This window comes from Equus caballus, chromosome 5, assembly GCF_041296265.1.
Source record: "Equus caballus isolate H_3958 breed thoroughbred chromosome 5, TB-T2T, whole genome shotgun sequence".
NCBI lineage: Eukaryota > Metazoa > Chordata > Mammalia > Perissodactyla > Equidae > Equus > Equus caballus.
Genome location: NC_091688.1, coordinates 78,052,672 through 78,073,618, shown reverse-complemented (window position 1 = coordinate 78,073,618; position 20,947 = coordinate 78,052,672). Strand labels below are relative to the sequence as shown.

The window sequence follows — 20,947 nt, the reverse complement described above, 5'->3', positions numbered from 1 at the left end:
TCAGCAACAATCTTCCTCAAGCAAAAAGTGGAAGATTGGCACCAGATGCTAGCTCAGGGCCAATCTTCCTCACCAAAGATAAATAAATAAATAAATAGAATATGGTGTTGACTCTGGGAGAGACAACTTGACTAATGGAACAAAGAGGAAAGCCCAAAAATGGAACCACATATATGGGAACTTGGTATGACAGACAGCATTTTAAACCAAATGATTTGAAAAGATCAATACATTTTTTTTTTTTGGAACAATTGGATATCCATATAGAATAAAATTGATCCTTATCTTTTACCAAACCAAAAAAATCCCCCAAAACTTTAGGGAAATAAAAAACCTGTATACAATAAGCTAAACTTTCAAATGCCTGAAAAATAATATAAGAGAAAACTTTCATGACCTCAGGTAGTAAAGATTTTTAAAATGACACAAACAGCTCAAATTATGAAGGAGACCAATAAATTTGACTACATTAAAATTAAAAACATTTATATATCAAAAGATATGATAAAATGATATGACAACTTCAGATAGCGAGAAGTTCTTTGCAATACACAACCGTGAATTAATAATATCTAGAGTTTATAAAGAATACCTCCAAATTAATAAGAAAAACGTAGCCCAATTGAAAAATGAGTACAGGATGTGAAAAGGCAATTCACAGAAGAAGAATCTAACGGTCAACTGCATGAAAAATGGTCAAGCTTCCTAGGAGTCAGATATAGAACCTAGGTTTTACTGCTTGTAATAGAGACCTAAAATAAGAGTGAATTAGAAAAGATAGAAATTTATTTCTTTCAGAAGTAAAAGTCTATGCTGGTGCGGTGGCTGTTTCATGAAATCAACAAAGCTGTCTGTCAGTGTTGGGTCAGAGATTAGGCACTTCCTATCTTCTTATTCTGCCTCCCTAGGGTGCTGCCCTTGTCTGTGTGGTCCACCATGTCTGCATTTCAGTCAGTGGAAAGTGGGAAAGGAGAAGGGGAGGGCATACTGGACACAACTTAAAAGATGCCCAAATAATTTCTTGTAAACCGCATATCCTCAGCTTGCTGCAAGAAGCCCGGGAAATGTAGCCAGTCTTTATTCTGGGTGGCCCTTCGTCCAGCTGAACATTGGTTTTCTATCACTGTAGTGGAATGGAAGAAGTTTTGGGGAGCAGTCTGTACTACACTAGGTAAACAAAGAGTATTTTACATTCAGGTGATTGGAAAGAATTTCAGCTTTTGATAACAAGTGTTGGCGATGATGTGGAGCAAAGTGACTTCTCATATGCTGCTTGTGGAGCATACAGTCAGTTTGGAAAATGACTTGACAATATCGAGTAAGGTTGAAGGTGTGCATACTCTCTGAGGAAGCAATTCTGTTTCTGGGATATACTGTAAGGAAACTCTTCCACATATGCACAAGTGGACATGTATAAGATTGGGTTAAACATTATTGGAATTATCAAAGTAATTGGAAAATTTTAAATGTCCATTAACAAGAGAATGGATCAGCTGTGGTATAGTCACGTGATGGAATTCTATACAAGAGTGAAAATGAATGAAGTAGAACTACATGCACCATCAATGGATAAATCTTAAAAATATGTTGTCACAAAAGCTAATTATGGAAGGATATGAGCAGTATGATACTATTTAATAAAGTTTAAAAATGCAAAACACCTCTATACTGTTTATAGAAATATATGTAGTGTATTTGGGGGCATCTGACAAATAGCACCCATTTTTCCTGCCTAATTTCTGAACTAGTTGAGAAATCAAACAAGAGTCGGCAGATGAAAACCAAAATATCACCTTAATTGTTGATAAAATAGATTGAAGGCTATAGCTTAATATAAGAACTAAATGGTCTTGCTTACTCCCTACCGCTAGTCTAGACTTCAGAACAGTTCACCTGTAGGCAAGATTGCAGCGTAAACTGCACCTCCCCCAGCCCTCAGGTCTCTGCCTCCCACTAATCTGGTAGAGAGAGGAGGAGAAAGATTAAACCTCTTACCCTCAAGACACATTATTTGATAGACCCACCTAGTCCAGAACCCTGAACCAACCACTGTCACTCACCAGCCAGCGGTGGGGCAAGCATCCAGGAAGGCTTGAGGAAAATCTCCCCTTAAGGAAACCAGAGGAATGGGGGAGACGGATCCTAACACGTATAATGAAAGTTTAAAAACATTCATGGGGATGGTAAGAACTAAATTCAACCTAGTCGTTGTTCCCAAGGCAGTGGTTCTTCACTCCAGCTTGTATCAGAATCACCTGGGGGGGCTTGTTAAACCCAGATGGCCAGACCCATCCCTAGAGTTTTCGATGCAGTTGGTCTGGGATGGGCCCAAGAACTGGCATTTACAACAAGTTCACAGGCGATGCTGATGTTGCTAGTCTGGTGACCACACTTTGAAGTGAAGAAAAGAAATGGTATTAAGAAAAGGTAAGCAGGGGCCGGCCCGGTGGCACAGTGGTTAAGTGCGCACGTTCTGCTTCAGTGGCCCGGGGTTCACCGGTTGGGATTCCAGGTGCAGACATGGCCCCGCTTGGCAAGCCATGCTGTGGTAGGCGTCCCACATAGAAAGTAGAGGAAGATGGGCACGGATGTTAGCTCAGGGCCAGTCTTCCTCGGCACAAAGAGGAGGATTGGTGGCAGATGTTAGCTCAGGGCTAATCTTCCTGAAAAAAAAAAGAAAAAGAAAAAGTAGGCAGAAAGATGTAATTATATTTGCAGTGTTTTATTTCTTGAGATGAGTGGTGGTTATGTGTGTTATTATTTTCTACAATATCTTTTTAATCAAAGTAATGAAATATTTTCACATGCAAAAATAATGATGGAGTGAATAACACTCTGGAAATTGCCGCCTTAATACTTACAAATCAACTGATAACCCAGAGTCTGGAGGAGTAACATGTTAAATTCAGACTTACTTGAAATAGGTATGTTAAAATGCATTCTGCTTGGTTAAATGATTAATAATATATAGCAATAATTGTTACTACTTATTATAGTTTTTTAGATTTTTCAAATTGTTTCTATACTTACTAAGATTAATCATTGTTAATCAGAAATATTTTATCAAGTGTTTCCCTATAAGTTCTTCAGCTTAACATACTAAAACCTCTCTTAAAATATTTAATGTTTGTTTTGTTTTATTTTATTATTTACTTATTTATTTTTATTGTGGTATAATTGATGTATAACATTATATTAATTTCAGGTGTACAAAGTAATGATTTGATATTTGTGTATATTGCGAAATGATCACCACAATAAGTCTAACATCCATCACCATACATAGTTATAAAATTTTTTTCTTGTAATGAGAACTTTTAAGATCTACTCTCAGCAACATACAAATATGCAATACAATGTTATTAACTATAGCTACTGTACATACTTTGTTTTGTGTGTAATTTATATTTCATGTAAAATTTAGCAATTTGAAACCTCAGGACCAGAGAATATTCTTTTAGTTTTCTGGAAACTCCTCCCTTTTATTCCCAATTTGATTGGGTGAAGAATTTATATTTCTCTTTGCTTTTTGACTACTGGTCTTTTTAAACTCCCCTTACTGATTCAATTATTACATGCTCAGATATTGTTAAATATGCAGATAACTGTTAGGAAATGTTTTAATTTTGAATATTTTATGAGCTCTAGAATTAAAGTGGCTAGCAAGTTTGTATAGCAATCCATGAATCAATAATTAAGTATAGAATATGTTTTTCTATCAGCTTACTCATTCACAAAGAACTTAATTTGTAGGAGCATTACAACCAAATGATGGCCACTTGCATGGGATCATATGTGATGTCCCGCACATTCCAGCAGCAGCCTATCAACCCCAAGTAGCCACAAGTCAAGCTTTTTGATAACGAGCGAAAATGTCAGTCAGTGCTGGAGAGTGTCTAGTTAGATGCTCATTCTATTCTTAGTTAACAGGAGTGTAATTAACACTAACCCACCTTTCTGAAAAACAGCGTAGCAGAAGGAGTCAAAAGCTTTAAACATATTTATACTCTTTAGCTAGAAATTTCACTTCCAGGGCGCTAGCCCAAAGAAATGATCTGAAATGCCAACAAAGATTTGGGCACAAAAGGCCCGTTATAGCATCACTTAAAACATCCCCTTGTTTTAAGTGATGCTATAATCTAAATATTCAATTCTAAGAGAATTGTAAAGCCATTTATGGGTTATTATACCATAAAATAATATCTTTTACAATTATTCTTGAAAAACTTTATGAAATGAGAAAGTTCTAAAGTTATAATTTAATATGAAATTGCATATGTATACTGTGTATAAATTGTATATATTTATTGCATTGTACTTATAGTATGGTTTCAACCATATGCATAGAAAATGACTAAAAGTTTACCTTTTAATGATGGAATTATGCATGATTTTATTCTTTGTACTTTTCTGTATTTAAGAAAATACATGATAATAACTTTATGCTTTAAAAAGAATTTTCTTGCAAAGTGAATATAGTATCATGTAATATTAAAGCTCAGTTCATATATATTTTCTGCCTTTTCAATTCCAATTTTCATATAAAATGCATGAGGTTATCTAACAATTTAAAATATGTTTAAACAGTAACCGTAGCACCATTTAAAGTTCTCTCATCACATCATGCAGAAATTCCGGTCTGCTTTTAAAGCAAATTATTCCACAGAGTGATGAATTTCATATTTAATTTATAGCCTTCATTATATATTTTGCTTGCCTCGTCCAATTAAAAATTTTATTCGGCCCTTCCTTAAATAACGTTTTAAATTTTTTATTGTATAGATTGATTGCCTAATGTAGTGTTTCTCAACCAATTTTTCATCATCATCTCCCTAAGGAGCCTTCTTAGACTTTTTTTTCCTAATTGCCCCCCACCCCATGAAATTTTAATATCTGTTTACGTACTGTATGTATATCCATGGTTTATATATGAGAAGAGTAAGATTTTTTCACTCAGTCAACAACCAAGTTTCACCCCTTTGGTGATAATATTGCCCCCTTTGAGAATGTGTGGCCTAAAAGAACATTATGGAAAAATGTTATTTTACCTTTTACAGTGAGTCTCAAGCCCGTGTTTTGTTTTTATAGCTGCCTGCCTCTTAGACATCACATGGTGACCATTCCAACACTACTACTGTGGGGAGAGAAAGACGCATTTATGGAAGTTGAGATGGCTGAAGTCACAAAGATTTATGTTAAAAACTATTTCAGGCTAACTATTTTGTCAGAAGCCAGTCATTGGCTTCAGCAAGAACAACCTGACATAGTGAATAAATTGATATGGACATTTCTAAAAGAAGAAACAAGAAAAAAAGATTGACTTTTCTATGTCTTCTATGAGGGGTCTGTAATGAAATCTCTAAATAATTTTTAAAAATTTGTTCACCAACTTCTTTAAGCTTCATTAGGAAAAAACTGTTTTAATATGCTTTATCATAAATAAATACCCTGGCAAATGGTATTGAAAAAAATCTGAGAATATGTGAACTTGTAACACACTGTTGATTTTCTTTTGTTGTAATTTGGACAGAAAAGCATCTGCCTTAAAATGTATACACTTGTACAAAAAGGAAGTTGGAGAAAGTGGCTCAGTTTTGGTTTCTTGTGTTCTTTATCCTGTTAATATATAGTGCCTTTTACAAATGTATATTAAAGGTTAGTTGTGCTATATTAAAAGGCAAACCTGCAATGGTATAAATTTTCATTTTATAGTTCAATAGTTCTTTTGACTACTTTTTAACCATTAAAAATTCTATTATCAAACCTTTGGATTTATAGTATATTTATTAGTTTGAAGGCAAATATGATTAATGAATATACGTTCTTAAAATAGGCCATAACTACCACTTATATGGGGAAGATTAACCAGAGATGATGTGGAGATTCTCATATATAATATGTATATATATGTGTATATATATTAAACATTGAAAAACAGGGGAGCACATCCGTTAAATTACTTGCCTCAATTCTCCAGCTAAATTGGTGAGAGATTGAGAAAAAGGATAAAATGTCCTTTTGCCCCATTCAATGAAGCAGGAATTGAATACTGTACTTCCTGTGTGCACTAGAACCTAAGCTCCACAGGGCAGAGATTTTTTATTGTTTTATTAACTGATATGTATCCAGCATCTAGAATAAGGGCCTGGCTCATTGTAGAAATTCAAAAGTTTGCTTAATGAATAATTAACATATTTGACACACTGCTAGGCACTGTGGTGGAAATATAAAAGAAAGATGACATGGTAATATGGAATTTTCCCTTAAGAAGCATATACAGAATGCAGTTAAACGAGAGTTCAAGAGCGGTAATGAACATCACAAATAAGAGTGGGAAGAGCTACAAAATAGAGAAAGATACCAGCTCAAGGGACTACTACTCATTCTCTTGGGTTGCTCTCCTTTGGCATGGGAGGCAACTAGTAACATTGCCAAGTCACAGCCCCTTAGAGACAATAACTGTGTTCCCAAATAAGACTAAGTTGGTGAAAGGAATGTTTCCCTCACTAAGCATAGTTCTGATAGCGACAGAAGAAAGTAGAATGTCCCTAAGAATTCTCATCATTGTATCTTAGCAACTTGTATTTACTAATAAAAGCCCAATTTCCAAATATATTAGACTTGTGCCTCATACGAACATTGCAAGGTATGGCGTATCACCAATTTGTAGATGTGAAAATGTGGTTGGCCAATGCCCACAGTGTAAGTGTGGGAACCAGGATCTGACCTAAATCTATCTGGTCGTAAAGCCCATAACCTTTCCACTTAGATCACATTCTGTTTAACAGGTTCTTGTGTCCACACGCTCTTCTTATTTTATTGGTAACCGAGTGTGCTCCAATAAATGGAAACATCTCTCAGAAACCTACAATTTGACTTTTAATTCTGGGAAAAGAAATTTAAATGAGCAATTAGCAAGCAGGAATATTCTATACAGCATTGTGCAGAGTTTCAAATGCTGCAAGGTATAGAAGAGAGCCTGGTTCACACCAACTTTGATTATGCTCCCCTCTTGATCATTTCCAAAGGGCAGCGAAAGGGAAAGGAACAGGACTTTACTGACTGTGTGTGTTGACGCAATAAAGTAATCCTGACTTATTTTGACGAAAACCTGTTACTGACAAAGGCGATTTTAAGGTTTGCTATTGTTACTTATGTCAGTTTGGAGTGCTGATTGGTTCATGTGGACTAATGTCAAGAATATGCATCAAACGTGCCGTGGCTAATTCTGGCCTGTGATAATGGATATACTCTAATTTTCAGCAGATGTAAAAAGAGTGCTTCCAACAGACATAAAGGCTCCAGGGTGCCATCAGTTAAACCTCTTAGCATAAAGAGATGTTACTGTCTCTGTAGAAATCAATTTGTAGGCAGAGTAAATGAATTTGACTTACCAGCTACCAAAGTATCTCCCAGTAAGTAAATTTTACTGGTAATGGCATTTAAATTAAAAAGTTGTAATTAATATTCATCTATTTAAATGAATATATCCCTAGTAGGTATATAATGTATGCTTAATAGAAATGTCAGAAATTATGTGAAAATAATTTATTAAGCATATATGTCAAAAGGAGGCCATTTACAGAAAGTGAAAAAAATTGTACTGTTGATATGATTCTAATTCAACATTACAATTAGATGTTACATCTAACTCTACATCATTTACCACTTTTTGAGTTTTCTGATTTTAAAGGTAGTACATCATTTCCTATTACCCCACAATTGCCTCTAAGAGTTCTAATTATGTTAGAACAGAACAGAAAGAGCACTCGAATATGGGCAAGGGGTGCGCTCTGGGGCCGCTGCCCACAGATCCAAGCTACCCACGCCCTGAGGCCACTGAAAAGTCAACCTCCTGGCGCAGCGGTCCTCCGACTCGGAGATGGCCGTGCGGGAGTCCGTCCTCAGCCAGGGGAGGTACAAGTCCTCGCAGCCGCCAGTGGTGGCCAACCCCTTCGTGCAACAGACGCGCATCAGCGCATGGCGCTGGGCCTACATCATCCTCACCGGGAGTGTGCTGGTGCCCGTTCGGGTGTCCTGCATCGCCTTCCTCTTCATCTTCCTCTGGCCAGTGGCCATACTTTCCACCGTGGGCCTTTCGGCTCAACCAACCAAGCCCGCTAAGAGTTGGAGAAGAACACTAATGCAGTCAGCCCTCAAGTTCTTGTTTCAGGCGACGTTCTTTTTAGCAGGGTTCCTGGTTAAAGTGAAAGGGAAAAAGGCAACCCGAGACGAGGCCCCCATCTTCGTGACAGCGCCGCACTCTACTTTCTTTGACGCTATCGCCTGTGTGGTGGCAGGGTTACCCTCAGTGGTCTCCGCAAGTCAAAACGCGCTGATCCCTGTGGCTGGGAAACTCCTACTGTCAACACAGCCCGTGCTTGTGACGCGAGAGGACCCAAATTCCAGGAAGAATACCAAGAATGAAATCCTGAGGCGTGACATCTGAAAGGAAGTGGCCACAGATCCTCATTTTCCCGGAAGGAGTGTGTACCAATCGCACGTGTCTGGTCACCTTTAAACTAGGAGCCTTCTCTCCAGGTGTTCCTGTGCAGCCAGTGCTGCTCAGGTACCCAAACACGCTGGACACGGTGACCTGGACCTGGCAGGGTTTCACAGGCTTCCAGGCCTGTATGCTGACCCTGAGTCAACTCTTCACCAGGGTAGAAGTGGAGTTTATGCCTGTTTATATCCCAAATGACCAAGAAAAAAAAGACCCGGTCCTTTTTGCCAATACAGTGAGGATCAACATGGCAAATGCTCTGGGGGTGCCTGTGACAGACCACACTTATGAAGACTGCAGACTGATGATTTCCACAGGTAACCTTCAACTACCCACGGAAGCTGGTTTGGTGGGATTTACAAAAATTAGCCAGAAATTGAAGTTAGATTGGGATAATATTCATCAGCATTTGGATGAATATGCTGCAATTGCAGTTGCCTCAAAAGGAGGGAAGATAGAAATTGAAGTTTGCAAATTATTTAAAACTCCCAATTTAAGAGCCCTTGAGACAACTTTTTGCCCTCTTTGACAGGAATAATGAGGGCAGCATAGACCTCAGAGAGTATGTGATAGGTCTGACTGTCCTATGCAATTCCGCCAACACTGAAAAGATTCTGCAAATGTCATTTAAGTTTTTTGATCTTGATGAGCATGGTTTTATAACAAAACAGGAGTTAGCTGCTACACTTTGGACAGCTTTTGGAGTGCCAGATCTTGACGTTTCCAGACTCTTTCAGGAAATAGCTGGACAGAGCTCAGAGTCCATTTCATATGAGAAGTTTAAGAAATTTGCCCTGAGGCATCCACAATATGCCAAGTTATTTAATTCATACTTAGATCTTCAGGCAGCCTATATATATATTCATTACCACAACAAGTATAGGCTTAATCACTGTATTAAATGTTAAAGGCAGCCCTGAAAATGGTGAAAGTGCCTTTTAGGTAGAAACTATAATTGAAATAAAAATTATCCTTTGAGGAAAAACAGTAGTTTTTACTCTAAGTAGACTAGGCACTTAATTACGTTATTAAAATGTGCTTGAGAAATATATATTTCAATTAGATTTGAGTACCTATTTTTCTTCTTTCTTAATATGTTTGTTTCAGTGTGACCTGAGGTAGAAGAATAAGAAATCTAGTCATTAACCTTGTTCACCCAGCATGGTTCTAATTAGTGCCTTTATTTTGTTTAAAGTAAGTAAAAAGAAAAAATAAAGTGCCTTTATTTTGCTGAAGTAAGGCCAGAGGAACATTATAGCACATCACCTCTGCCTCATTTTTGCAGAGAAAATAACTCATTAACAGCTCCACTGGCAATAAATACATTATCATTTTTAATCTCTCCAAAAAGGACCTGGTGGATGAATGCCTCTTTGCTCTTTCTCAAAGTAGCCCAAATGTTGTTATTTCACAAGACAAAATAAAAATAAACATTAGGAAGATATATTTGGGAATATCATTGAAACAGTTTTATATGCTATGGCTACCCTTGTATATTTTTAGGTATGAAAGTGATTATTTAGAATGAGAAAAGAAATCACAGCAGACTACAGTTTCTGGAAAGCTGACTAATATCATAAACATAGGTTATAAATAGAGGAATCCTGAAAAATTCTGTTTTCTGTGATTCTCATCAAAGGGGAAAATTTTGCATTTATAATTGCATGTTCTGCATTACTGAGAATATTCCTTTTGTTCTGACCAGGCATCAAAGAGAACTGAAGCCTCTACTTACTGTTGTACACCTCCCTAATACCCATGTACTTCCAGCACCCTTTGCTGTAAGACATCTTCACATAGTGATGTCACCTTGAGCCCTACCTCTTCATGTCATCACGCAGGATGAATCAGCAAAGTATTCCTAGAAGCCATTCCTATACCAGGACAGGAACCAACAACTTATCTAGATGTGGAAGTGATTGCAAACCAATAAATCTTCCATGTTAACCCTAACTTAGTTTCACTGTTGCTGAATCCCAAAAATGTCTGCAGCCACTCAGTGCCACCAAATATAAGTGAACATTTAACTAAGGGGAATGAGGGTCTTAACCACTTGTGGTCAAAATCTTACTTTTGCAGACTTTACAAAAACAGACCCATGTAGACACGTCTAGGGACCTTACTAGAGCCTTGGGCAAGTGGGGCCTCTTAAGCTTAAACTTCATTGGTTAACTTCCTGGTATTTTGAGAGAGTAGAAGGAAGAAGAGATGAGTGGGAGAAAGGTGAGCAGATGGGGAAAGCTTAAGGAAAGGGAAAGATAAAAAATCAAATATCGTTTAGAGATCATTACCAGGCTGTTCTGACGTGAGAAAAGGAGATGCAAAGTGATATTTCATAATCCCCACTGTCTTAATCCGTTTGGGCTGCTCTAACAAAGATACCATAGACTGGGTGGCTTAAACAACCAACATTTATTTCTCAGAGTTCTGGAGTCTTGGAAGTCCAAGATCAATAGGCTGACAGATTCAGTGTCTGGTGAGAGCCTGGTTCTTGGTTCACAGATGAGGTCTTCTCACCGTGCCTCACGTGGTGGAAAGGACAAGGAACTCTGCGGTTCTCTTTTATAAGAGCACTAATCCCATTTATGAGGGTTCCACCCTCAAGACCTGATCACCTTCCAAAGGCCCCACCTCCAAATATCATCACATTGGGGATTAGGTTTCCACATATGAGTTTTGGAAGGACACAAATATTCAATCTATAGCATGCCCCCGGTGTCATATTCTCATGATAATAGTACATACACGTGTAATTCAAACACAATGATTTTTAAAATGTTCTGGAAATTATTCATTTAAATAACAGATTTTCACTTAAAAGTAGTTACCAAGGTAAAGTTATCTTTATTCAAACAGTGGTACTATTATTCAAACCTTTGCTGAACTTTGAAATTGTTTCTAATTAGATAGTGGAGCTATAAAAAAAAACCAGGGTCATTACTTCATTATACCCTGCCATTTAACCTCAAAATGTTTAACACAGCTTTAAACTCTCTTTAACATGTAACTCTTAAAAAAATCTTTTTATTGTAAAATGAATACAGATAAAGAAAATTACAGCAAAGAAATATGTAGCTAATAATTAAGTATATAATATACATTATAAATATAATGTTTTAAGATGAATACTCTTGCAACCAACACTCAGGTCAAGACATAAAACTTTTCCAGCCGCCCTACAAGCCCTTCTACCCCTGCGATTATAATTACAACCTCCTTCTTCCTCCTCAAATTAAACTACTTTCCTGACTTTTATGGTTTCACTGCCTGTGTTTCACCACATTTTTATCATCTAAATGTGCACAATTTGATACTGTGATGGTTATTAATTTTATATGTTGTGAAATAATAGAAAAAAATATATATTGGTCTCTGCCCCCAGTTCCTGGCACAGAGCTCCTAAAACCCTTGTAATTTCCTAAGTGATAAGAGTACTAGGAGCATCTTTTGTTCTAATATTTGGCCTTTAATACCAGTTCTTGACACAGAGTTCCCAAATCTCTTGGAATTTTCTGGGTGATAGGAGCGTTGTTTGTTCTAATGAGGTGACTCTTGGTGAGCTCCTGGATGGGGGCTGGTTGCCAGAAGGACCAACCCATGCGTAGAGGCTTGGAATTTTCAACCCCCCCTCCCCTCCCCCGCCCCCCCCCCCCCCGCCCATTCTCTGGAGAGGAGAGAGGGGCTGGTAATAGAGTAATGGTCAATCATGCCCATGTGATAAAGCCCATACCCTGCCCTACACATCTCCTCTGTCTGGATGCTCACCTACACCATCTATCATATCCTTTTATAATAAACAGGTAAAAAGTAAGTAAACTGTTATCCAGAGTTCTGTGAGCCGCTCTAGGAAATTATATAATTGAACCCAACGAGGAGGTTGTAGTTACCTTCAATTTATAGCTAATTGGTCAGAAGCACAGGTAACAACCTGAACTTGCAATTGGCACCTGAAGTGGAGGTGGGCAGTCTTGCGGGAGAGAACTCTTAACCTGTGGAATCTCATGCTATTTCCAGGTAGATAGTGTCAGAATTGAGTTAAATTATAGGACACCTAGCTGGTGTCATGCAATTGCTTGCTGTGGGGAAACTCCTTCACATCTGCTGTCAGAAGTCTTGTGAGTGTGGTCCTAGTGTGAGAGTAAAGGAGAGACACACAGGAGGAGAAAGTGAGTTTTTCCTAAACATATGTCAACTTGGGTAGGCCATGGTACCCAGATGTTTGGTCAATCATTCATTCACAATCATGTGAAAGTATTTTTTAGGTGAGATTAACATTTAAATGAGTAGATTTTGAGTAGGGCAGATTACCTTCCATAATATGAGTGGGCCTCATCCAATCAGTTGAAGATCTTAATAGAATAAGACTGACCTCCTTGCGAGAAGTCTGCCAGCAGACCACCTTTGGACTTGAATTGAAACTCTTCTCTAGGTCTCCAGCCTGCCTGCCTATTCACACCCATTTTTGAAATTCGATATGTTTCTTACATCTTTTTAAATCTACAGGTTCTCCCTCCATCCCTTTATTCTGCTTACAATTTACGTGTGGCAGGACCTAGGCTATTTGATCTGTAGAGTTTCCCATAATCTGCATTTTGTTAATCATATATTTATGGTGCAAATCAGCATATCCTCCGTCTGCATTTCCTGCAGATTGGAATCCAGAGACTCGATCAGATTTAGGTTCAATCCCTTTGGCAAGACCATACATGTAGAGTGTTCTTTCATCAGGAAGCAGGCATTGCCTGGTTTTCTTTTTGTGATGTCCGCAGCTACTGATGCTCACTGCTTAGATCTAGTCATTACTGCGGGTTGAAAAATGGTGATATTCTGATTTTATCAGTTTTTTTCCTTTCTTTTTCATTTATTAGTTGGAACACTTTAATAAAGACATATGTTCACTTATTTATTATTTAGTTACCCAGTGATACAATTCCTATTGGAAAGACAGGATAAATGCTTGACTTCTTACTGTTAAATGTCTGTTAAATAAGATGACAGTAAGAAATCAAAATCGCACCTTCCCTGTGCATGACGGCCTTCAGTGACCACCATCACCATCACCACTGGAAACCCAGTGGAGCGAGTGGAGCTGGTGAAACTTAACTGCTAGGAGGAATCAAGTGCTAATTTAGCAAAATGCATTACTTACTTGAACGGAAAACAATCTGCGGAAAAGGTAAAACTCTAGGAGGCAACCTTCAAAATTGCTTTGTGAAAATAAGCCATAAGCTAATAATACACTTTGTGGCAGGATTTTTACATAGGTTAACTCATTTAGTCTTCCCAACCACCATAGGAAATACTCTTGTCTCCATTATAGGGAAACTGGGCTTAGAGAGCCCAACAGACTAGTTAAATAGACTAGAGGTCAACAGACCTAGACCAGTAGACTAGGTCATACAGCTAATAACAGCTTAAGTGGTATTAAACAGCATGATTCTAAACTCTGTGCTTGTAATCATTACATTATATGCAGAGAAGAGTCTAGAAACAATCTAAGTGAGGTTTGTGCAGCATTCTCAGCTTCATCAGTTCTGCCTATTTATTGCTATCAGCACCAAGAGGACATTGAATAGTTAACAGCTGACCAATATTAAGGCAAAAAAGTATTACATGCTCACCCTTGGGTAGAGAGCATTTAGTAAGACATATTTTTGAAAAAGAACAATCTGTATAAAGCCTCTGTAATTAAAACCGTGATACTGGCACATGAATAGATGGTCTAAACAATAGAACAAAAAGTCCACAAATAAACCTTAAAGAATACAGAAATTTAGCATGTGATAAAGGTGGGATCTCAAATAAGTGGGGGAAAAGTTAGACTTTATTTATTTATTTATTTATCTATTTGTTTGAGGAAGATTAGCCCTGAGCTAACATCTGCTGCCAATCCTCCTCTTTTTGCTGCAGAAGACTGGCCCTGAGCTAACATACTTGCCCATCTTCCCCTACTTTTTATATGTGGGACGCCTGCCACAGCATGGCTTGCCAAGCAGTGCCATGTCTGCACCCAGGATCCAAACCGGCGAACCCCGGGCCACCAAAGCAGAACGTGTGCACTTAACCACTGTGCCACCGGGCCAGCCCCAAGACTTTTTAAATAAGTGGTATTGGGACTAGATAGTTATTTAGAAAAAAGACAATATTGGATTTCTCATATGATTAAATTTCAAATGGATCAGATAGTTGAGTATAAAAAGTGAAATCATACATTATTAGAAAAAAGATGGGTGAATTTCTTTTCAACCCAGAAGTAGAGAAAATCTTCTTACCTATGACTCAAAGTCCAGAAGCAATAAAGAAAAAGAATGGATAAATCTGACTACATTAAAAAAAACCCACAGTCTTTTATAAGACAAAAAACACTAAAAGTCGTCATAAGACATAGCAAATGGGAAAAGATATTTGCAACTTATATCACAAAGAGCTAAAATCTCCAACACCTAAAAATAGAGGGAATAAAGACCAAAAGCAAAATGGGCAAAAGATGTGGACAGTCCACAGAATAAATTATCTCTTAAATATTTAAAGAGATGCTCAACCTCACTCATAAGAGAACAACCACCAAAAGAAATACTGCTTTTTTGTGTAAGATTCACAAAATTTTGAAACTTTGACAAGATACTTTGATCCACTTGGAATTTTTGTAGACAGTTCTTCCAAAAGGAAACACTGGAACGATAAACCAAAATGTTAATAAAAAAGGTTACCTATGGGAGAGGGAGTGAAGAGGGTAACAGAGTGGGGGGCATAGGGAAAGAAGTGAGACTTCTCTGATACTGTTTTAATTTTTGAAACGTATAAATGTTTTACAAATTCAAAATTAAAATTAAACCAAAAAGATAAAAAAAGATATCCCCCAAATTGAAATCAAACTGAAAGAAATGAACCTAATTTATATCAAGATAGTGATATAACCACATAGAGAAAATATTTCAAATAACTTTAGAAGGCAGTATTTTGACTGCACATTCTTAGTGAAATTCTATGTACAAATAGAGTTTCAAAAAACCGTAAATTGGAATATAGTCTAATTGTTAGTCATAATATTCATATTATTATGAAACTCAAATAACTTCCATAGGATAATACAAATAAGTAATCCTATTAATGTTACGAACCAAGAGTTTTTCAGGCAAGAAAAAAGAGAACAGAGTTTTAAAACAAAGAATCTAAAAATCTTGTAATGTTAACTTTGAATTAGAAATATTAGTATGAATTCAAAAATTTTTTTCTTATAAAAATGTGTATTGCTTAGAAATAATACAGCCCAATAGCAATGAGCACACTTAGCACCCATATTGTGGGCTCTCAAGACTATTCCACACTAAAAGGAACTGTAGCTCCTTGGAAAATAGCTGGGGTAGGAAATATACAAGGCATCTGGTATCTGGTTGTGCCAGAAAGGAAGAAAGCTTTCACAGCTTAAAGGACGTGTCAAAAAGAACACAGGAGCCAATGAAAAGGAACTCTCATTGGCCAGATAAGGCAATTTGAACATCAAAAAGAATAGTGAATGCAATTGCCTTTGCATATATAAAAATCTGTGAGTTCACAAAGATACTAAAAATAATAAACTGGATACACTGGAATTAACTAGGGTACTAACTCCTTACTTTGAAAAATGATCACTTATTTTATTATTATTTTTTGATTTTTTATTCTTTTTGTATTGTGGTAAGAGTGGTTTATAACATAAAGTTCAGGTGTACATCGTTATATATTTGAAAAATGATCATTTAAATAAGAGAATTAAGCATATAACCTGCCTTTGCAGTGTGAAATGCATTTCTGGATATCCGCTATTTCTAATTGACGAGGGAGAGTTCTTCTTTAAAGATTTCCAGCAAATTTCCAGCAAATAAATGTAGAAGGAATGATAAAATTAAAAAGTTACTTTGCAATCCCTAGTTAATTGATATAGGCAAGAATTATCAACAGATAAAACTATCAGATGGATAAAAGGGAAATAAGCAAGCACTATACTCCTGCTAACATGATACAGAATGAATTACCACTTGTGGTAGGCAGAACAATGCTTATTCCCCTCCCCCTAAACATACCCAGTCCTAATCCCAGAACCTGTGAATTTGTGAGGTTCTGTGGCAAAGGGGAATTACGGCTGCAGATGGAATTAAGCTTGCTAATTAGCCGACCTTAAAAGAGGGAGATTATGCTGGATTATCCAGTTGGACCCGAAGTAATCACAAGAGTCCTTGAAAGAGAGAAGAACGAGGCAGAAGAGGAGGTAAGAATAATGCTACGTGAGAAGGACTCAATCTGCTGGCTTGGAAGATAAAGGAAGCCAAGAGCCAAGGAATATGGGCAGCCTCTAGAAGCTGGAAAAGGCAAGGAAACTCTCCCCTAGGGCCCCCATAAACAAATACAGTCCCACCCAAACCTCGATTTTAGCCAGTGAGATTTGTCTAAGGTGGGCCTTAACTGTGATCCTCATGTGTGAAAAATAAATTGAGGTAAAAGTGCCTTGGAAGACAATAAACTCTCTCAAGGACTACAACTTCATGAAAGAAAAGTGATTTTTTGGATGCATTATTTTTTCCTTTTTAAAAAATGTTTTCAGGGCCCAGCCCGGTGGTGCAGCGGTTAAGTTTGCAGGTTCCGCTTTGGCTGCCTGGTGCCAGTTTGGATCCCGGGTGCGGACCTCCGCACCACTTGTCAAGCCATGCTGTGGCAGGCGTCCCACATATAAAGTGGAGGAAGATGGGCACAGGTGTTAGCTCAGGGCCAGTCTTCCTCAGCAAAAAGAGGAGGATTGGCAGCAGATGTTAGCTCAGGGCTAATCTTCCTCAAAAAGAAAAAAAGGAGTTTTCATATGAAACATTTCAAACATACAAAGGAGAGAGAAGTACAATGAACCCCAATATACCCATTAGCAAGATTCAACAATTATCAAGACTTGGGTATAAATGCTTTATCAGTTCTTCTTTCCTTTCCCTCCTTGCTCATCTTTTCTTCTTTCCTTCTACCATTCCTTCTAAAATTTTTAAAAGTCAACCCCCAGACATCATTTCATTTTACTCATACTTCAGTATGTGTCTCTAAAAAATTGGACATTTTCTTACATAAGCACATTACATAACCACTGACATTATTCCTGACAAATCAGCAATAATTCCATTTACTATGTAGCCCATTATAAAATTTTCCCAACTGTTCTAAAAAATATCCTTTCTAGTTAGTTTGTGTGAATCAGTTTCCAAACGATACAGAGGTTATACTTGGTTCTTTTGTTTTCTGAGTCTCTTCTAATCTAGAGCATTTCCCTCTCCCATTTTTACCCCAAATGCCTTGATGCTGGGGTGGAAGCCTGGCCAATCGAGCTGTGGAGTAGCCCGCATTTTAAATCCGACTGTGTGTGTTCTTGTACCATCACTTACTACGCTCATCTACCCCATGCATTTCTTGCTAACAGAAGTTAATTTCAGAGGCTTGATTAGATTCAGGTTCAAGTTTTTAGCAAAAAATATTTTATAGGTGTGTATGAGTTTTCTATTACTGCTTTAACAAATTGCCACAAACTTAGTGACTTAAAAACAACACAATTTTTCACCTTCAGTTCTTGGGTTAGCGGGATATGGATTTAGTGTTTACCTTCAGAGCTCTTGTTGCTAGTTAACTCCTCAGGACTGGCTTTTCTTCCTGATCCAAGAGTCTTTCAGAAAAAAAATCTGATAACTTCACTCACATTAAAGTATAAATGACTACAGAGCCCGAATTAATTAAAATAGAAATAATGCTTTAAGTAAAAAATCTCTAATGGTGGAATGTGAAGCATCATTGACAAGATTTGCTTTTTAAAAAAGTTACTTTTTCTTTAATCACTTCAGAGTCAGCTGCCTAAGGTAGTTATAAGTGAATTAAATTACATGGACCAGAAACCATTCTGTCATCCATTCCCAACCAGAGAGTAGCCTGTGACTTCACCAGCTGATAAAGGGGCGTGGTAGAAAGCTTGGAGGACTTCGAAGGGCAAGTCTTGTGCTAGACTTCCTGGGTTTTAACACGTAGAGCATCACTTACTGTGTGACCTTGCCCAAGTTACCCATCCTGTCATGCCTCAACTTCCTCACCTGTAAATTGGGCTCATCGCAGTACCCACCTAAATGGTGGTTGTGAGGATTGAGTTAATACAGGTCTAGAGCAGTTTTCTTATCTAATAAGCACTCTATAAATATTAAGCAGTATTATATTATCTTTGACTTGCCTCTTTTTCTACAGGAGTAATTAAGAATCAATTATCCAGTTATATTTTTCAGAATTAAGGTGTCAATATTTGAGACGGGCATTATCTGGAGAAATGTCTACTTCTTGGCCAATCTTATGAAACAAAGTCCATATATTTTCCAAGCAATTAGTACGCGATACATTGTGCAGAGGTCCTGAATGAAGCAGAACTATTGAGCTTTCTTCCTTTGGAGGAAATAATCAAATAAAAAGTACCAAAAGACTTTTAAATGACATCCACTCCAGCTATTTTCTTCAGGCTTAAATACTAAAAATTATACAGCTCACCAATCCACCCACTTTCCTGTTCAACTAAAGGCTCTGCCCCTCCCACCTTACCTTCTCCCTTCCTCGTCATAAATGTTAAGGCTTTACACGCAAAGCGCTAGAATATAACCTGACGTTTCTCAGCTAAAGTTCAAGAGCAGTTACATGAGCCACTCCCCGGATTAGAAGGGAAGGGCCTTCTCTACACGCTGTGTACACACTCTGCAGGGGACTCAGGAGCGTTCTGACTTGCGCTGATTTTACGAAACTCTTCCACCGTCCCTCACACCCAGATTTTCTTGCCCAAAGCAACTAAAACACGGAGTGTGACTCGCCGCGGGAAAGGTCTTGTGAACTTCTCTTTCCTGGAAAACAAAGCGCTGACATCCCAGGAAGACAGAGTGTGGCAAGGCTGCGCAGGTTGATTTGCTCTCGGCTCTCAATGCTTAACACCGCCCGGAAAGCAAAGACGAGGGACGGGGCTACGGAGCAGGAGGGATCGGCGGGTCTGGCGGACCGTTCACGCCGCGGTCCAGGCGGGGCGGGGTGCCCGGCGGAGGTAAACAGAGCGTCGACGCCTGCGCACACCCTGCCCGGGTCACGTGCCGGCGCAGGCCCCGGCCTCCGAGACTCCCAAGCGCTGCGGTGCGCCGGCTGTAAGGGACCGTCTGCAAACAGGCGAGAGGCGCCAACCTTTCCCCTAGGGGGCGGGTTCGCGTCGGAGTGGAGCAGTCGCTCCGAAACGCCCCCTTCTTCCAGAGCCCGGCCGGGGAGCCCGCGTCCTGGGCCTGCAGGGCGCCGCCGTCGCTTCGTGAGACATGGCCCGCTGTGGGGAGGGTAGTGCGGCCCCCATGGGACTTCTGGCGTCCCCCGGAGTTTGCAGTAAGGGGTTGCAAAGGAAGGGGCCCTGTGAGCGGCGCCGTCTGCAGGCGATGGTGTCGGAGCAGCTCAGCCAGGATCTGCTCAGGTAGGAGGAGGCGGGGACCTCCGCCGCATCCCTCCCCACCGTAGGCTACGGCGGGCTCTTCTCCAGTCTCCTCGCCGCAAAGTGGGCTCGCTCGCCCCAAACAACCAATCCCGAGCATCTCGGAGCCCACGGACGAGATTCAAAAAGAAAACCAAGATCAATTATAGTTACGTGCGGCATTAGTTTGTCCCAAAATACTCTTAAAACGGGCAGGCTTGGTTTTTGAAAGACATATCGGTAAGGTCGGGGTGGATCCAGGTTTCATGGTCCTAAAACGTACACAATTTTTTATAAGCTTAAACAGTTTTAAGAAAAATAAAATTAGGTAGAAAAAATGAATATTTAGGATGAGGAAAAATTACTGGAGTCTTGGATGGCTCTTCTGAGCTCTCTTGAAACAATGTACGAAAAATGCATACGTAGAAATACTTCCTGATTGCAACCTGGCTTCCCCTCTCCACCTAGAACACTCTACAGCTCCCAGCAACTCCCAGCTCCCTTGAGACTCAAGCAAGTGGAGGGTTGTTGTGAAGCTTAACTCAGGCTATGGTGAATCCAGTGAAAGGCATTTCAGTTTATAAAGAAAATGAAGCTTAGAAATATTCTGTAGAGAATTTCTATTTTCACCAAAACATTGGTTCTTGAACTTTAGTGTGCATCTAAATCACCTGGAGGGCTTGTTAAAACTTCGATTTGCTGGGTCCCAGACCATAGTTCTGATTCAGCAGGTCTGGGATGGGGGACAAGATTTTTGCATTTCTAACAAGGTCCCAGGTGATGCTGATGCTGCTGGCCTGGGTCCCACTGAGAACAGTGAAGTAGAGTAAATATAATTACTACTAATAACTAACAATTGTGCAGCATTCTACATTTAAAAAGTGCTTTCTCTTGCCCACACTTAGGGCTCCAGCAGCTATAAACTGAGTTTTGTAAAGTAAAAACTTTCCTTTTAATTTGGGCCTATC

General features: G+C 38.7%; 3 protein-coding genes across 7 annotated transcripts in view; all 3 read left to right on the top strand.

Annotated features, from left to right (window-relative positions):
* EPHX4 (epoxide hydrolase 4) overlaps nucleotides 1-6,611 on the top strand; it is a 31,040-nt gene extending 24,429 nt beyond the window's left edge. The window contains exon 7 of the mRNA XM_023641657.2: nucleotides 5,089-6,611. Coding sequence (XP_023497425.1) covers nucleotides 5,089-5,320 — 232 coding nt within the window. The 3' untranslated portion in view covers nucleotides 5,321-6,611. The remainder of the gene's footprint in view (nucleotides 1-5,088) is intronic.
* A 1,158-nt stretch (nucleotides 6,612-7,769) lies between these two features.
* Nucleotides 7,770-9,386, top strand: LPCAT2B (lysophosphatidylcholine acyltransferase 2b). The gene is given in 4 exon segments (XM_014740043.3): nucleotides 7,770-8,439; nucleotides 8,441-8,968; nucleotides 8,970-9,354; nucleotides 9,357-9,386. Coding segments are annotated over 4 exon segments (1,500 nt in total). The 5' UTR covers nucleotides 7,770-7,882.
* A 9,746-nt stretch (nucleotides 9,387-19,132) lies between these two features.
* BTBD8 (BTB domain containing 8) overlaps nucleotides 19,133-20,947 on the top strand; it is an 88,166-nt gene continuing 86,351 nt past the window's right edge. For 2 of the 5 annotated variants that reach the window (XM_023641655.2, XM_023641653.2), the window contains exon 1: nucleotides 19,600-19,982. In XM_023641655.2, coding sequence (XP_023497423.2) covers nucleotides 19,834-19,982 — 149 coding nt within the window. In that variant the 5' untranslated portion in view covers nucleotides 19,600-19,833. Of the gene's footprint in view, nucleotides 19,983-20,947 lie in introns of all 5 variants that reach the window. The other 3 variants (XM_014740203.3, XM_070268746.1, XM_070268745.1) reach the window with 3 other exon arrangements.